Genomic DNA, 17,950 nt, shown 5'->3' with positions numbered 1-17,950 from the left:
TAGGATCAGTGAGTTTTGAATTATGTGAAGTAGTGTTTCTAAAAGAATAAATGGATGTGTTCTTTATTTAAATTTTCTAAGTTAAAAATTTAACTTATGTGTTAGTTATCTATTGCTGTGTAACAAATTTACCCGAAACAGTCATGGCTTACAACAGTATGCATTTATTGTCTCATGGTTTCTGTGGTCAGAAATCTAGGTGCAGCTTAGCTGGGTCTTCTGTCTCTGGGTCTCTCACAGGCCTGCAGTTAAGATGTCAGTTGGTAGTGCAGTCACTATGGAAAACAGTATGGAAGTTCCTCAAAAAATTAAAAAACAGAACTACCATATGACCCAGCAGACCCACTTCTGGGTTTTTTATCTGAAGAAAGCCAAAACACTAATTCAAAAAGATACATGCATCCCTATGTTCATTGCAGCATTATTTGCAATGGCTAAGGTGGAAGCAAGCTAAGTGTCTATTGATAGACAATTAGATAAAGGAGATGTGGTACATATATACAATGTAGTATTACTCAGCCACAAAAAGAATGAAATTTTACCATTTGTGACAACATGGATGGACCTAGAGGGTATTGTGCTGAGTGGAGTAAGTCAGACAGAGAAAGACAAATACCATATGATTTTACTTACATAAGGATTCTGAAAAACAAAATAAATGAACAAAGAGAACAGAAACAAACTCAGATACAGAGAACAAAGTGATGGTTGCCCGATGAGAGAGGGGTTGGGGGGCTGGGTGAACAAGGAGAAAGTATTAAGAAAAACAAATATGCAGTTACAAAATAGTCAGAGATGTAAAGTGCAGCATAGGGAACACAATAACATTGCAGTAACTGTGTATGGTGACAGGTGGGTACTAGACTAGTCAGGGGGATCACTTCGTAAGATACAAATATCTGACCACGATGCTATACACCTGAAAGTAATATAATATTGAGTGTCAAATCTAATTAAAAAATAAAAAAATGTAAAAACTACATGCTGTTTTATATTAAAGCAATTGTTTCACATTCCTGTTCCATTAATTTTGAATTTACCTCAGCAAGCGTTTCTTCGTAGTAAATGCTGTTGCAGACGGGAAGGGGGCAGAGGAGTAGGCGTGTGAACCAGGACCCGCATCTGTGCTCCTTCCCTTCTCGCCTGCGGTACTGCCAGTCCTCCTCTCCTCCCCCTCCTTTCCTGGGCCTGTGCAGGAGCACAGCATGGCACTGCCTTTATGTAATCTATTTTTTTCAGATTCAGCACATTTCCCATATTGTCTCCTCTTCTAAAAGATCTCTGAATTCGGGTGGGTACAGATGCTATTGAGTCCCGTTTCACAAATGAATAAAGTAAAATTGTACCTTTACTGTAACATGAACTCTATGTCATATATTGTTGTCATTCTAGATGGGGTGACTCTAGAATTCATCATCCAAACTGGAATACTTGGGAGAATAAGCGAGAGTGCTATTAATAATTACACCAGGGCAACAGTGTAAATGAGCACTGTGTCAGGCAAATGGGGCCTTATAATTAGTTCGCTCTATGTGTTATCACAGTCAGCTTTTCATTGTGTTATACTTGCCTTTATCTGGATCTTGCTCCTTCACTAGTTGTTATGAAATTGATCTAAGTGTTGTGCCACAGTTTGTGCTATAAGGAAAGCTTGGATTTATTAGTTTATCACATACATGATATCGAATAGTCTTTTTACATGGTACAACTTGGTAGTAATGTGATAGAGACTCAGGTATCTTTTTTTCATTCTTTTTTCTTAGAGTTAAGTGCTTTTCTTTGTCTTTAGTCTCTATAAATAGCAGCGCTTAATAACATTTTCTGTATTAACTTAAAATAATGCTCATTGATCCTTTCTTTGATTTTTTATTTTAAAGAATTTTTTTCTTTTGAGTAGTAAGCTTCCTGGCTTTCCCAGATTTTCATATCTGAAGACTTATGTAATAGTCAGAATTTTCCTGTGGGCCTATCTAGTGTTCGGCCTGCCAGAATTCCTCCCATGACTTAGGGCTGCAGTTACTCACCACATGGTCATCAGAAGACCATTTTGCTTGAGAAAGCTGTGTGCGTGGTCTTAAGGTAAGGTGTTCTGTATCCGAGATGGATGTAAGGTAATTGTTTCTAGCCTTAGGTAACCTCAGCGTGCATCCATTACAACAAAGTGTTTTATAAAGCATTTATGCTGTCTCACATTTCTCTTCAGCGATGTTGTTTTGAGATAGGTAGGACAGGACAGGTGGCATCCCTGTTTTACAGATGAGGAAACAGAAGGTTGGAGATGTTAGGACCCATAGTGTGTGTGATGAGAACTAGACTGGAGGTCAGCTATCCCAACTTCCGTGTACTCTCCAGAAAAGGTTTAGACACAGTTCCAAGGTGTTATGAACTCGTAATCAGTTTTGAGTCCAGAACACTGAAAGAACCTCCCTGTACTCATTCTTGAACTGTGTTTCTATTAGTGACCTCGGTTTTAGTTGGAAACCTTTAGATATTGATGCAGCTCTTTCACTAAGACCTTCTACCTGCGTGTTCTCTTTATTTGGCTTGAATCATACTGACTTATGTCTTGAGTGTTATCTTAAGCTTGGATGGAGAATCCACCTTGTCTCACCTTATTTAGGCTTTCACTCCTGGCCTTCTGGGGCTGGCCTGACTTGATGCCGCTTATGACCCAGTCCTGGCGCAACCAAGTGTTGATGACTTGCTCTTTACTAACCCCCTGGCCTTTTTACAGTGGTATTAGGTCTGGAGGGCTGAAACTATAGGCCTACTACACTCAACTGCTAAAGAGCACTTTTATAAATCTGAAAGAGTATTTTTACCTTGATCCTGAAAATGTTTAAAATAATTATAAAAGATATTTAGAGCCTTTTTGTTTTCATTGCTCATCCTTGCCAACTGACCTTTAAAAATTTTTTTGTATCCCGTAAGTACCTAAAATTTCTTTGAGATCTTAGCTGAGGAGATACAGAAATTTTAATGGACTTTAAAAAATTATTTTTATTTTGTAAATAAATTTTATCGGGGAATATTAGGGAGCAGTGTGTTTCTCCAGGGCCCATCAGCTCCGTCGTTGTCCTTCAGTCTAGTTGTGGAGATTGAATCAAGTCCAGTCACCATTTTCAATTTAGTTGTAGAGTCCAGCCCACCAACCCCTGAGGGAATTGAACCGGTAACCTCGTTGTTGAGAGTTCGCGCTCTAACCATCTGGGCCAACCGGCTGCCCCTCTGGCAGCTCATTGTCTTCAGTCTCGTAAAACTATTTTTAAAATCAAATAGTTGATTGTTGTTTGGTTCTCATTTTCTTTTTATTTTCTTTTCCCTGGTCCCCTCAAGGGCTTGGGTGGTATGCCAACACTCTTGACTAAGGGCACTGTTGACTATTAAGTAGACAACAAAACACACCTAATGTTTTAAAGTTACTATTTATGTATATCCACACTGGACTAAATGTGGGGCAGAACGAACAATCAAGCATCGCCTCCGTGAGTGCATCATCTAGTAGGGTATACAATGTCATACGTGTATAATACGAGACATACTATGGCAAGTTATGTAGTAGGAATCCACATGAATCGTAAAAGTGCTCTTGTGTTTCAGAAGAGAGAGGGCACATCTGTTTGGGGAACATGAAGAAAAACTTGGGAAGGAGTGCTTGAGATGGACTTTTGGAAGGACAGGTGTACGTAAGACATTCTAAGATGAAGGTAGGTCAGGGTAGGGAAAAAGCATTAAAGGAAGAATGTAGGGTACTAATTTATGCAGTAGGGAATAATTCAGTCTGACTGTAGTGTGGTGCTGTGGGGGATGGGATTGAAAAGAGCTCGCTTGGTCTTCCTTCTTCCTGCTTCAGGCTACTCGTCCTCTGATTTCTTTATTGTTATCGCTTTTCTTGCATCCTTAAGTGTATGTATTTCACAAGATTTATTTTTTAAGACTTAAATTTTTCAGAGTGGTTTTAGGTTTACAACAAAATTGAGAGGGAGAAACAGATTTCCATATACCCTGTACCCCACACAAGTGTAGTCTCACATTAACAGCCATCACTCACCAGAGGTACATTTTTCACTAAAAATGAACCTACATTGACACATCATAATCACCTCAAGTCCATAGTTTATTTTAGGGTTTATTCTTGGTATTGTACATTCTGTGGGTTTGAACAAACGTATAGTGACATATATTCATCATTGTAATATCATACTGCCCTAAAAATCCTCAGTCATTATTGTTTCAGATATTTCTTCTGTTCCTTTTGCTCCTTCTTTTCCTTCTGGTATTCCCATTACACGTATGTTACACTTTTTGTTGTCCTACATCCTTTGGATATTCTGTTCTTGTTTTTTTCAGTCTTTGTTCTCTTTGCTTTTGGGTTTTTGAGGTTTCTATTTGTATACCCGCTAGCTCAGCAGGAGGTGACTTATTCCCCAATATTTACTGTGGGAATCTGGTCAAGCTCCTGGAGGTAAATCTCAGAATATCGTGGGGGCTCTTGTAGGGCAGGAAGAAACTTTCCTCTACCATCCTAGGTTCTTTTGACTGGTCTAATAATTAAATCTGCATGAGACTAATTATCAAGAGAAAATAATCAAATTTAATTACATATGTGCGCATGGAAACCGACATGCATGAGAGAGTCAGAGACCCCACACATTTAAGACAGAGACGGAAAGAGACAATGAGGTATGTATGACATTCTGAAATTTAGGAGATGTAAGGCACCTTGGGGCTTCAGAGGGTCGTTGCAGGACATTAAGAAGAGCAGATAGGTGTTCAGTAATAGTAGTTTGTCTTACCATATAGATAGGTCAACAAAGTTTATCTCTGATAATCTCTTACGGTCAAGATCTCGAATTCAAATTCTTCTAGGTCATTAAGAGGGGGGCAAAGAAATTTCTCTTTAGCCACAGGGTCTCCATTGCTTTTAGCTCAAAATAATTCACAGATCACAATGACACATCTTAGGGTGACTCATTCTGAATCCCTATACCCTCCTTATGACAGGGTATCTCTGGAGTCTTTAATTCTCAGACTTCTCGGCACTAAACCGGCAGATTTTCCTACCCCAGCACTGGGCAGGGTTTGCCTGTGTCCTCCCTCTCTAATGGATCCAAGAAGAGTTTTTTACTGTTTGATCAGTTCAGCATTTTACCTGTTAGAATGGAGTGGTGACTTCCAAGCTCCTTACATGCAGAACCAGAAACCAAAAGTCTATTCCATAAGATTTTTATCTGTGGCCCTCTTTTTTCTTTTCTTTCAGCTAGGAAGCATTATTCAGGCTCATGGCTTTATTATCACTTCTGTGTATGTTCAATTCTGACTTTTGTCTTGAATTGCATTCTCACGTTTTGTCTGCTAGGACCTCCAACTCTGTCCTAAATTGGAAAAAAAAAATACATTGCTGTCTGTCCTTGTTTTCCTGTCTGTAAAGTCTCATTGCTTTCCTTAAAACCACGTTTCCTGTCTCTTAAGTACGTTGCTGTTTTTATTGATGGTATCGTGATTTTACTTGCAACTCAGGCTTAATGCTCTAGACTCATTTTTGTCTGCCTTGTTTCCCTCTCTGAGTTTCTGAGCTTTATTCTTATGATTTCATTGCTAACTGGTCTTCCCATTGCTAGTCTTTTCTTCCTTTAAAATTCATTGGGACCATTATTACTTAATTATCACGTTTTAGAACATGGTATTTTGTTATTCTCTCCCCCCACTCAAAAAACTTCTATTGGCTCTTCATAATCCCGTGGGTTTCAGCGTTGGTGTGCATGAGTCACCTGGTCGACTTGTCAGCACACAGGTGACTGGGCCTGCCTTCAGACGTTCTGATTCAGTAGGTCTAGGAAGAGGCCTACAGATTTGCCTTTCTCATTGTCAGAGGTGGTACAACTGGCGTCTCATCCGCCTGCACTTGTGTCCATAAACTCGGTCTGCTCTCCTGTTATCATGGATTCGCTGTTTGTGCTCCTTGTGAAATAAAAGTGAATTCCCCCACATGTGCACTTGATCTCATCTCCTCTTACCACTCTAGGACAGTGATTTAGCACTCTCTTCTCCAACAGTTGTATTTTCGATTTTCTACTGGATCTCTCTCATCTAACTCAAACTGCCTTTATTTTCCCACCTTATAAAAACAACAAAAGAAAAACTTCTCTGACGTATTGCTTCTCCCTTTGGTTATTGCCCAGTTCCTTTATCCCTCCCTTACAACAAGATCCTTAAAAGGAGTTCGTATACTATTTCTTTCATCTCATTCTTTCTTGAATTCACTTAAGCTATTGCCTCTATTCTGCCACCAAAGCTGTTCTTATTATGCTCACCAGAGATGTCATGTTGCTATGCAGCGGTCAGTTATCAGTCTTCATATCACTTACCAGCATCACGATACAGCTGAACATGCTTTCCATTTTAACACTTTTTCTTTTTTCACTTGGATTCCAGGAAACTTCACTTTCTTTATCTTCCTTCTGCTACATTGGTTGCTGCCTTTCAGTTTCCTTGGTGATTTCCTCTTCATCTCCCTGACCTCCTAACATTGGAGTGCACCCAAACTTACTCCTTACACCCACTTGCCTGCTTACCCTCTTGGTGATCTCACTTTATCAAGACTTTTAAATACCCTCTATTTATGGGATTCCTAAGCTCTGGATTCTATATTCAACTGCATGAACATCTCCATTTGGATTTCTGATAGTAATCTTAGGTTTACAGTATTAAAAATTGAGACCTGATTTTCTGCTTGATCCAAATCTCTTTTTCTCTGTTATCTTCATTTCTAACAATGGAATTGCTCTTTAAACAGCTGCGTCATAACACTCCATAAGTGGGCCAAAAATTTTGACATCATCTTTGATGTTTTGGGATCTTAGCCACCGTTGTTGAATATTGCCGAGATGCATTAATCTATTAGAGGTTGCAAATGCCAGTATTTTAATTCTGTTCTTTTTTATTAGTTGGAATGCTTCTTTAAAGAGAAATTTTAATATATCAATTATTTGGTTTCCTATTTCTATAGGAAAGACAGGATAAATGCTTGGTTCTTTCCCCTTATTTACAGGTTTTCAAATTAATTAGGTGGTTTCCAGGGATCTTCCAAAGGAGACAGGAGTGTGTGTGCGTGTGTAGGTCCGTGTATAGTGTCATGAACACGTGTATTTAAATGAATTTTAGGCCATTATTCTGATTTGTTGTTTAAATTGTCCTGTATTTGGCTACTGGAAGCTTATTTTAGCTAGCACCTGGATCCTTTTGGCCCAACCTTAGTAGTCTTTGGTAGATTTCTTGCTTTCTACTATGATAAGATGTTCCAGGCTCAGCTTGTGTATTTCGGGTCCCAGAGTTCCACTTTCTTCAACCATTTCCCTAAGAAGCCTTGATTTCTTTTACTGGAAAACAGTGTCTGACAGACCACAGTCACGGTGCTGGCACTTCTGGGTCAGTCATTGTTTCTGTCTTTTCAGTGGATGGAGCTAGGAAATACTTTGTTACTTCTTTTTGAAAGGTGATATACACTATAAATTCAGCCTGATATTTATGATCCAAATTTAATTCTGCAGGGTTTTCATTTAACTGCATTTGGCTTACCCCTGTGTCTTCCTACAATCACACTGAACAGTGCTTAACAGTGCAGCACGATTAATCATTAGGTTGCTCCCACAGCATGCACACGCCACCTCAGGATGACAGTGCTATCACTAACACCAACCATGCAGTTACTGAAAACGGTGTAAGCTTTTTCTCTTGCATTTCTTCACCTCCCCCTCTCCGCCCCCGCCAATAGGGTATATCCCACTAGGAAATAGATCCTAACTATATGATTATACTTCTTACTAGATATACAGTTAGGTTCATTGGTTTCATTTAAATTGTGACTTTTAGTGATTACATTTAAAAATTAATTTTGTTCTATAATTATAAAAATATATGGTTGCACAGTCCTATCTGTAAAACAGAAGTATATACAAAGAGTACAGCTTCTATCCCTGTTTCATATATCATATTTCCTTCACTTCGTTACAGGTAACCTTTCCCCTCTTAGTTTCTTGGTTTACCTGTCCTTTAAATTTTTTTTTTAAATATAATCAAATACCTACATGTTTTTATTCTCCTTTCTTAAAAAATAACCTTGCTTGTGTCAAGTAACAATATACTTTTAATTTTACTATATTAATTTCTGGGTTCTTTGTGCTAGGAGGTATATTCTTTGAGCGTAGCGGTTTGTTTGCTTTATACCGCTTTGTTCTCACCACTGAGAACGGTCTGGCTCATAATAGATAATGTTTATGTGAAGAAGTGATTGCATTGTGCTTTCATGATGTTTCATCTTAATGCCAATTAAAATGTGTTTGTTAAAATATAATTCATTATTAAATACTCCGGTTAAGAGTGACAAAATACAGAAGAGCTCAAATTAATATCTAAAAGTTTATTTTTACTTCTGTGTAATAATCTGTCCCAATAACTAATGAAAATAGTTTCTTAATGAAAGTAACAAAATATTCCTTTTCTCCCCTTCTTCTGCCTCCCTCCCCCCACTCCGGTTCAAGCCGTTGTTTCTCAGTCTAGTTGTGTAGGACACTCCCTGGCCCATGCTTGTAATAAGCCTTGCCCCCCTGCCCCACCCCAGGCAGTCGGTCACTGGTCTTTGGTCGGCTGCTCACAGCAGCTCACAGCAGCTCACGGCAGCTCTCGCTGGCTGCCGGCCGCTCATAGCAGCACACAGTAGCCCACGGCAGCACATGGTAGCCCACAGCAGCCCACCGCATCTCATGCCTACCTCTGGCTGCTCATGGCAGCCCAGCTCCAGGGAGAGCTGTTATTCACAATCTTAGCTGTAGAGGGCGCAGCTCACTGGCTCATGTGCGAATTGAACTGGCGACCTCGGCGTTAGGAGCATGGCGGTGCTCCAACCACCTGAGCCACCCGGCTGGCCCCAAAATATTCCTTTTAAGTTAATAAACACTCAGTATGTTTTTTTTTCCATTGATCACCCAAAAACATTTCCCCATACTCTGTTCTGTGCATAAGTGTGCATATATGTACTTATTTGTGGATATGGCTCAACATAGATCTTTAAATCTAGCAGTGCATGAAGAATGTTTAAATGGAAAAAAGCATGTCCTGTGGGGGCAGAGGGTATTTGGGAACTCTCTACTTTCTGCTAAATTTTGCTGTGAACCTAGATCTTCTAAAAAAATAAAGTCTTAAAAAAATCATATGCTATTTTAGTACTATTAGTACTGGAATTCATGGCAGATTTACAAAGTTACAGTGATGTCAGTGAGATTTGTGCCAGGAGCTATATATAAAATCATTGTATATGATGTCATTATTATAAGTTGTACATGCAAAAATCATCATCATTTTTCTTCTGTTAGCATTAAGGTGAAACAAGTAAGTGCAATAAATAGAATGAGTATCCTAGGAATAGAACTGTGTATGTGTATGATTAGGTAAACCGTGTGAAAAGACTGATATTTGACCATGTTTAAATTATATAAAGGCATCATTGCAGATCATTAGGGATATTAAAGTTATTTCAATAAATAATTCTTGGATAACTGAGATTTAGAGAAAAATATAATTAGATCCTAACCTTTCACTTTCCTTAAAAATAAACCATATCGATTAAAAAATTTAATAAAAGTGAAACCATGCAGAAATTATGAGAAAATACAATTGGATACTTATTAGAAGTTATTAGAACTCTAATAAGAACCAGTCAGTTTTCTTAGTGTAGTCTAATCACACACTGGTTCTTTAAGATTGGTGAGGAAGAAAGAATGTCTGATGGAAGGAACTGCTCAATTTTTAGCTCTGGCCTTTATCTCTGTATCTTTTTCTTCTCTTCATAGGAAGGTCTCACTATTTGCTGATCTAATTGCCTGACATGTATGTGTTTACTTCTGTGTATTTGAATGTATGCGCGTTCTTCTTTTTCCTTTCTCATGTGGACATACGGCTTTCCTTGAGTTCCTACAAAGCTGTAAGAAATTTTGGGTGGCTTCATAGCTCTTAGGCTTTAGTAAAAGGATATACAGACATAATTATATGCAAGTGGATAATCTGGTTCATAAAGTCAATTTACCGATTTGATTTTGTGGTTCCTTATATTTATAATTCCATATTTGTCTCTTGCTTTTTTTTTCTGTGTCAAAAGCCATCTTTGCTTATTAGTTGCCATTAAGTGAATCTAGACTCTGGATACTGAGTGTGATTGAGGGGAACAGGAAGCTCTAGGCGTTATTTGGGGACTGTGCAGTAGTCCCCCCTCATCTGCAGTTTCACTTTCCATGGTTTTAGTTACCTACGGGCAACCGCGGTATGAAAATATTAAATGGAAAATTTCACAAATAATTTGTAAGTTTTAAGTTGTGTGTCGTTCTGAGTAGTGTGATGAAATCTCTCACTGTTCCCCTCCATCCTGCCCAGACATAAATCATCCTTGTGTCCAACAACATATACATTCTGTATAGGCTACCTAACCATCAGTCACTTATTAGCCATCTCGGTTATCAGATCAGTTTACACAGAGAGAGAACGAGAAGGGGGAGAAGGGAGATCACATTCACGTAACTTTTATTACAGTATATTGTCATAATAATTCTGTTTTATTATTTGTTAATCTCTTACTGTGCCTAATTTATAAATTAAACTTTGTCGTAGATATGTATGTATAGAAAAAAACATAGTGTATACAGGGGAGTTTGGTACTATCCACAGTTTCAGGCATCCACTAGGGGTCTTGGAATGTATCTCTTGTGGATAAGAAGGGACTACTGTGTATTTTAGGATGATTTTTTGTGGCTGCAAGTAATAGAATACCTGAATAAAAGTAGCTTAAACAACGCGGGGGTTTAATATTTGAAATGACATTACTATAAGTCTGGGAGTAAATGGTTTCAAGGTTAATTCAGAGGCTTAATGATGTGTTAGCTTTTCTTTCATCTCGTTGACTTTCTACTCCTGTTTGGAAATGGCTGTAATAGCGCCAAGCATTGTATATCCTCCCATGATAACATCAAATGTGAGCAGATTGAAGGGATGTTGTTCTCCCTTTATGTATATCTCTCTTGTTTTCTCAGGGAGGAAAACAGCACACATTCCCAGATATAAATCAAGTATATAATAGACATTTCATAAAAGAAATACAAATGGTTAAACATATGAGAATTTTAATCTCAGTGAGATTCTGGCAATGCATTAGGTTAGAAGTTAAGAGAGTACCTCAAAATATTTCAGTCATTCAAAATATGATACAGAGTGTACAAGTCAAGGCAAAAATTTAACTCATTATTTAAAAAAATAAATGATTTACATGTAATGGCTGACATCGTTGAGTGTTTATGCTATGCCAAGCACTGTTCTTTACACTTCGTATGAAAAAAATCACTTAATCCTCACAACCCTTTGATGTATGACTTATTACCATTTTTGCTGAGTAGAAAACTGAAGCATGGAGAGTAAAGTAACTTACTTAGGTCATACAACAAATAATAGATTTGGGATATGTTAATAGTTGCATGCAGTCTAGAGACTGAGTCTGTGCTTTAAACCACTGTGAAACTTGTTTGATACAACAGTTTGGGGTTGAAGAGAGCAACATGGGCAATTCATACTTTATTAGCATGCTCTCACTTCTAAGAATTTGGGAATCATTTTTATAGAATATCCTGGTTAGGATGGTGGTGAAGAACTTAAGCTTTGGAATTCTTTAGAATTTACTTCCTGTTTTAGGCGTCCTAGTTATATGAAGTACAATAAATTACTAACTCTCCCTTAGCCTTTGCTTTTACCTCTTTTAAAGTGAGGATAGCAATAATATTTTTCTTGTTATGCATTCTTTCCCCTGAGACATTATGCTAAGCAATTTACTACTTGCAACACAGGAAGACCCTGCAGTTTTTTTAAGGAGCCCATCTGCTTTAACTGACTCACATATCAGACCTTGGATACTGTGTTGTTTTGATGACATGTGTCTTTTGGAAATGTCTCTGCTTTCATTATGAGTGAAAAAACTGGTTTTTCTCTCCATCTCTGTTATATATATTGTTTCAGAGTATTTGAAACGATACTTCAAGATTATTGGGTAGTCTTACCTTTACAAAATATGGCTGGTATTCCCCCAAACGTGTATTAAGCCTGCCAGGATAGTCAGGGTGAAACTCACTTATTCAGGCTTTAAACTTCAACAGCAATAGAACATTGATATACAAAAACCACTTAAAATATTTTGATTTAATATAATTTTATTGTCTAACATTTTTAAGCACTATGCATTTTGACTTAATCTTCATAACCATATGTGGTAGACAGTTTTATTTTTCTCACTGTACAGAGGAGAAATATGAGACTAAAGAGACTCTAAGTAGTGGTGTGATGTAGAATATAGTCTGTCAGACTGCAGAGTCCGAGGGCCTAAGTGCGATGGTAAATCACCTGTCCTGGGTACTGAGCTCTTAAAATTGTGTATTGAAAAATAAAAGAGGAAACAGATTTATCATTGTTGTCTCCTGGAAACCAGGACAAGAATTGTGTAGCCCAGGCCTCCTGAGGAACTGAAACTGGAAAGTCATCAAGAACTGAGGCAGTTCCTGGTGTCTTTTTTTTTTCTCTCTCTGTTCTCACCTCTGGTTGTTCTCTTTCATTATTTTCTCTGATCATATTGGCTTCCAATGTTCTCCTTATCACCTGGCCCATCTTGACTGCCCATAAAATGGTACCTTCAATACCGGTGTCTTTATAACCTTAAAAATCCAGAGCCATGGCCGAGTGACCCTTTTCATCGCCTGAATTACAGTTTCCTGTGAGGTAGAATCTAGTCAAGCTGGTTAGGCTCTGGATTGTTCTCTTCCGGGTCAGTGTCTGTGCTTTCATCATACAGCTGTGGCAGTGGTTGCAGGAGGGAGTGACTGCACACATTCAGGGATTTACACCCATCTTGGTAGGTGGTTCTCAGGAGAAGCGGTGTAGGCTGAATAGAGCTCCGAAAAGGGCTATTGGTGAAAGGTCCTGGAATACATTGTTTCATTCGGCGTCATTTCGGTATAACGGTGATGTGATGCCGTAGGAATTTAACTCTTGTTTATATTAATTAGCCTGTGGTAAAATTGGTTTCATTACATGTCGTTTCACTGCAGAGTCTATCAACAATGTTAAATGAGGACTTACTGTACTAACATGATTAGATAATATTAAAGCAGTGTCATAAAAATAACAGCACAAATGCAAAATACAAATACAATAGACATAACACAAATAAAACAACAAAAATAACAGCACAAATGCAAAATACAAATACAATAGACATAACACAAATAAAACAACAAAAATAACAGCACAAATGCAAAGTACAAAATAATATATACATGATAGGTAGAAGAAACTGAAATTGGTTTATCATTTAAAAGCTACCTTCCTAAAACTGGGTAATTTCTTTAATAGAACTAGACGAATTTATTTTAAAGAATCATCTGGGTGAAAAGAATATTCAGTAGTCATTTATTGAGTACTCCTTTGTTTGTATCATCAAGTCGAGCTTTCCTGTAGTTGGTTTGTATAATTGGATATGCTACCAAGGAACTCGACATTATTTGCTGTACGTTTTTTGAAGATTTACTTCACAGAATTTCAGATTCTGTTTTCCAATTTCTTAATTCACTATTTCAATGAATAAGAAGTATTTGTCATTTGCTTATGCATTTTCAGGTTCTGGTGACTGTTTTTTAAATTTCTCTAGCCTGACTCATTTCTAAAATTTGTGGTTTTCTATGAAGTTTTAGAAAAGTCTGGTCAGAATGATTTGCTCTTCTGTCAGATATCAGGAAGGAGGTTTAATGAAAGCTGATGATATTTAGTGCATTTAGTTCAGTTAAACATTTTCTACTTTAGTTTCAACATAACTTTAATTGTAGTGTTTTCTAGTCGTTTTATGATCAAAATGTTGAAGATGTATGAGATATAGAGTATACTTTTATGTGGTTTGTTGTGAATTGTGTTATCTTGGGCTCATGTTTTAAAACAAAAGTAAATATTTTAAAATGATAATTCCAGAGAAAATATAATTCAGTGTATTTTTTTCAGTTTTCAGTCAACTTTCTTAGGAGTCAGATAGTTCTTTTATACCAAGTGAGCTATAGATATCTTCAGAAGCTTTTTTTGAATTGCTTATTTTTATATATTCTTTTATTTCATTAAGCATATATTTTGGCAGATAGCTAGCTATACACTCATTCTAGGCTTTGTAAAATAGCTCAGTAGCTAGAATGCCGCCTCTAGTCTGTATATGGAAATTAGCTTTATTTTCTGAAATATATTGATCCTGAAGCTACAGAACTCTACTCCTGGGTTCTTTGTGTTCATGTAGTGAAAAGAATTTCCTAGGACATTTTTTTTTTTTTTTTAATGTATCACATAAATGAAGCAGTTGCCATTTGTTCTGACTGACTGGACCGTTTCCAAGACAGACTCTTCCCTGCTCTGTCCATCATCGTGGTTATCAATTCAGAATTTCTCTCTAACTCTTGGACCTTTTCAAAAATAAGGGCAGTTTCAGAGTATCTCAGTAGCAGTGACTTTCCCAGGCATATATACTGGATTCCGAAGGTATCAGTCCGGAAGACCGGGAAGGGTAGGCAGAAAAAGGGAAATAGAAAATAGGAAAAGAAATAGAAATAGACAGAAGTTGGGTCAATGGGGCAGGGCCCTTTAAAAATAACTTTAAAAGGGGGCATTAAGGAAAGAAAAAAAACATAAGATGCTATTTTGAACAACAGAATATGTAAGTGCTAGAAAAGAATTTCTAGATTAGTGCTTTTCAAATTATATATGGTGAAGGACCAGTGTTCATTTTCAACTCATGCATAGGTTCTTTTTCAACTCATACATGGTAAGTACGTTTATCATATGCTTGGGTCAGATGCTTTGAAAACATTGTCTAATTGCTGTGGGGTTTCTAAATGGCTACTCTCCATCCTAGAACCTTCTTCATTTTGCACTCAAGGGTATTGAAACTCAGGAAAGTGAAATAATTTGCACAATACTATACAACTGTTACAATTTTCTTTTTTAGTTTCGGTATAGAGCAACTCTCCTCAATAGCAAAATTTGGTCTTTTATATGAAGGTAATGTTTGTTGTCAGTATATGAAAGTCAGAAAAATATGCTTCTGCGGTTTGGGACTATGGGGGATTTCTGAAGTAATCTTTCATATGATCTTATATTTTTGAATCAGAAGGAAATCAATAAAAATACCAAGTAAAACAATACCAAAACAAGAAAAATCAGAAGTATTGAGGTAGAAAAAGCATTAATAATTTAAAAAATGATTAGTTTCATATAATTAGATTAATGAGTTTATGTGGGGAAAGTGTCAAGAGATACGGCCTCACAGATTGTCAAGGACAGGCCTGGGAGGTGGTATGTGAGTGTAAAAAGGGTTTGCTTTTCACTTGGTAGACAGTGGGGAACAATTAAAAATGTTTATGTAGTGAAGTAATATATACTTCAGGTTGGTTTTTACCAAAGAACATTTTAGTGCTTTCTCTCTATGCTATTTTAAAATAAGATTGAGGATCTACTTCACTTTAGTTCTAAACACTCATTGAATTCCTCTCAACTATAAGTAATAGCTTAAAAGGTGGAGGACATAGAAATACTGATATAAATGATGTTGGATCTACCGGCAGTGTCTGGGTGTGGGCCGGGATCCAGTCCGTGAAGCTGAAGAGTGGACACACAGACCAGGGAGAGGCAAAGAGTTGTAAAGGAAGATAGTTTGTTAGAGGTAGGAGAAGAGGTTGCAGCTCCCGTGCGGGAGGAGGTCCCCGAAACTGGGAAGCCCAGTGACTGAGGCAAAAGCTCTTACTTTTATACCTTCCCCTGCCTGCTTGGGGAAGGGGGCTGGAGCCTTCTAATGGAATTCATCTATTAGGTTTGTTTTGTTTGCTCATCCTGAAGGGATTAACGAACCAACCCATTCCTGTCTATCAGATCTGCTCCTTTTTCTGGCCAGAAGGGATTTGGGATTATTAAACTCAAGGCGGATTCTCATGTCTCCGTCCTGCAGTGAAGGAGACACTCCAGGACCTAGAGTTTCAGAATATGGCTGCTTTTTCGTTTCTTCCACCAGGTACCCCACTGTCTACCTAGCAACATACTAACTATCCTGTCTCAATATGACACAGTAATTGAGATTAGTATTGAGTGTGTTTTGAAACACCCTTGTCACTAAGTGTGGGTGGAAATGTGTAATACTGAGGCAGTCTATTATGCTGTGGAGCATAGCCACACTGCTTGGGTTGGAATTTCCCCTCTGCTGTTCATTGGTTTTCAACCTTGGGCAACGCCTTTGAGCCTTGGTTTCTCATTTATAGAATGGGGATGCATAATATTGTACTTCTAGGAGTTACATGACTCTCTCTCTCTCGTGTTTTATTGTAGATATATAGACATTTATTAAATAATTTAGAAAGTACCTGGCAAATAATGAGTATTAAATAAGTATTTTCACTGCTGCTGCTCTCATGATTAGTGGTAGAAGGCAGTTCATTAAGCAAATTATATAAACATGTAAAAATAATGGGAGTATTAAATATCAAAAATGAACCAGTTGTTATCTGAAAATTACCACCCACTGGATTTCAGTTTTTTTCTTTTCTCAGTTTATAGAGAGTAAAATAGTGAATTTCAGTACAAGGTGTGATAAAAAAAATATGGCGAATGTTTAAATTATAAAAAATTATTACAGTAAATGACACATTGTCATTAATCCCTTCATTAATCCCTTCCCCTTCGCTTCAAACACACTTATCCCACGTTCTTGCCACTTTCTGAAGCAGTTCTAGAAGTCCTCTTTCGTGAGTGTCTTTAGTTGCGCTGTCATGGCTGCCTCGACGTCCTGAATCATTTTGACTTGGGGGAAGAGCCAGAAGTCGCACGGTGCCCGATCCAATGAATAAGGTGGATGAGGACACACCGTAATGTTTTTATTTGACAGAAATTGCTGTACCAGAAGCAATGTGTGACACGGTGCGTTGTCATGATGGAGGATGATTTACAGAACACTTTAAAACACACCTGTCAACCATAGCTCACACCCGACTGACTGCACCGAACAAGCTGAAACTTGTCACACACTGTTACTAACATTTGACGTGCTGCCTCCCTCATTGAAAATCCTTGCCTTTCCGTTGGTTGGCACTTGGCAGCAGCATTCACGGTATGCTTTGATCACACCTCGTATACTTACCTTAGTGTTTTCTCTTTTATAGTTTATCAGAGAAGATATGAAATACAAAGATGCTACTAATAAACACAGCCATCTGCACAGAGAAGATAAGCACATAACTGTTGAAGATTTATGGAAACGATGGAAAACATCAGAAGGTAAGACTGTTTGTGATCTGGATCCCTTACCTGCCCTCTGCCGTGCTTACCCATTGTTAACTCATTAATTGCATATGATCTTACAGAAAATCAAAGTAACATTTCTGTGAGGATATTTATATTTTAGTAAGTAATCATTTATCAAATAAACATATGGATTCCAAGGTTTTCTCTTTAGTTATAGAGAACAGTTCCTAAAGTCTTTATAAAGCACAGAACTTTTAAGCGTTTCCTTAAATAAACCCTTTATGAAGTCTTCGCATAGTTGCATGATAAAGTTGTATAATTTACGTCTTATTCCTTTTTAACCTCTTAAGTCCTCAAACTGTTTTATGAACAATAATTGTTTAGGGCTAGAAAAGAGTATGACCTAAAACCTCAACTTGATCACTAATACGGGAAAGCTACTGAAAATTTTTAAGCAGCCCATTAAGCTTATTATTATTATTTTTGAGTAGGAGTCAACCAAAATGTCTTTTTCTAGTATTTCTGTTTTTACGTCAAATAATTATGTTGTATATTTTCTCTGCAAGTTTTAATAATGAAATGAAATCAAAAGGAAACAGACAGA

General features: G+C 37.4%; 1 protein-coding gene across 2 annotated transcripts in view; it reads left to right on the top strand.

Moving 5' to 3' along the window:
- STIM2 (stromal interaction molecule 2) overlaps window positions 1–17,950 on the top strand; it is a 147,497-nt gene that overhangs the window by 64,674 nt on the left and 64,873 nt on the right. For both annotated transcript variants that reach the window (XM_081052512.1, XM_081052513.1), the window contains exon 3: window positions 17,265–17,379. In XM_081052512.1, the coding sequence (XP_080908638.1) occupies window positions 17,265–17,379 (115 nt within the window). The remainder of the gene's footprint in view (window positions 1–17,264; window positions 17,380–17,950) is intronic.

The sequence above is a fragment of the Rhinolophus hipposideros genome, assembly GCF_964194185.1.
Source record: "Rhinolophus hipposideros genome assembly, chromosome: 1".
Lineage (NCBI taxonomy): Eukaryota > Metazoa > Chordata > Mammalia > Chiroptera > Rhinolophidae > Rhinolophus > Rhinolophus hipposideros.
This window is presented reverse-complemented; position numbering and strand designations above follow the sequence as displayed.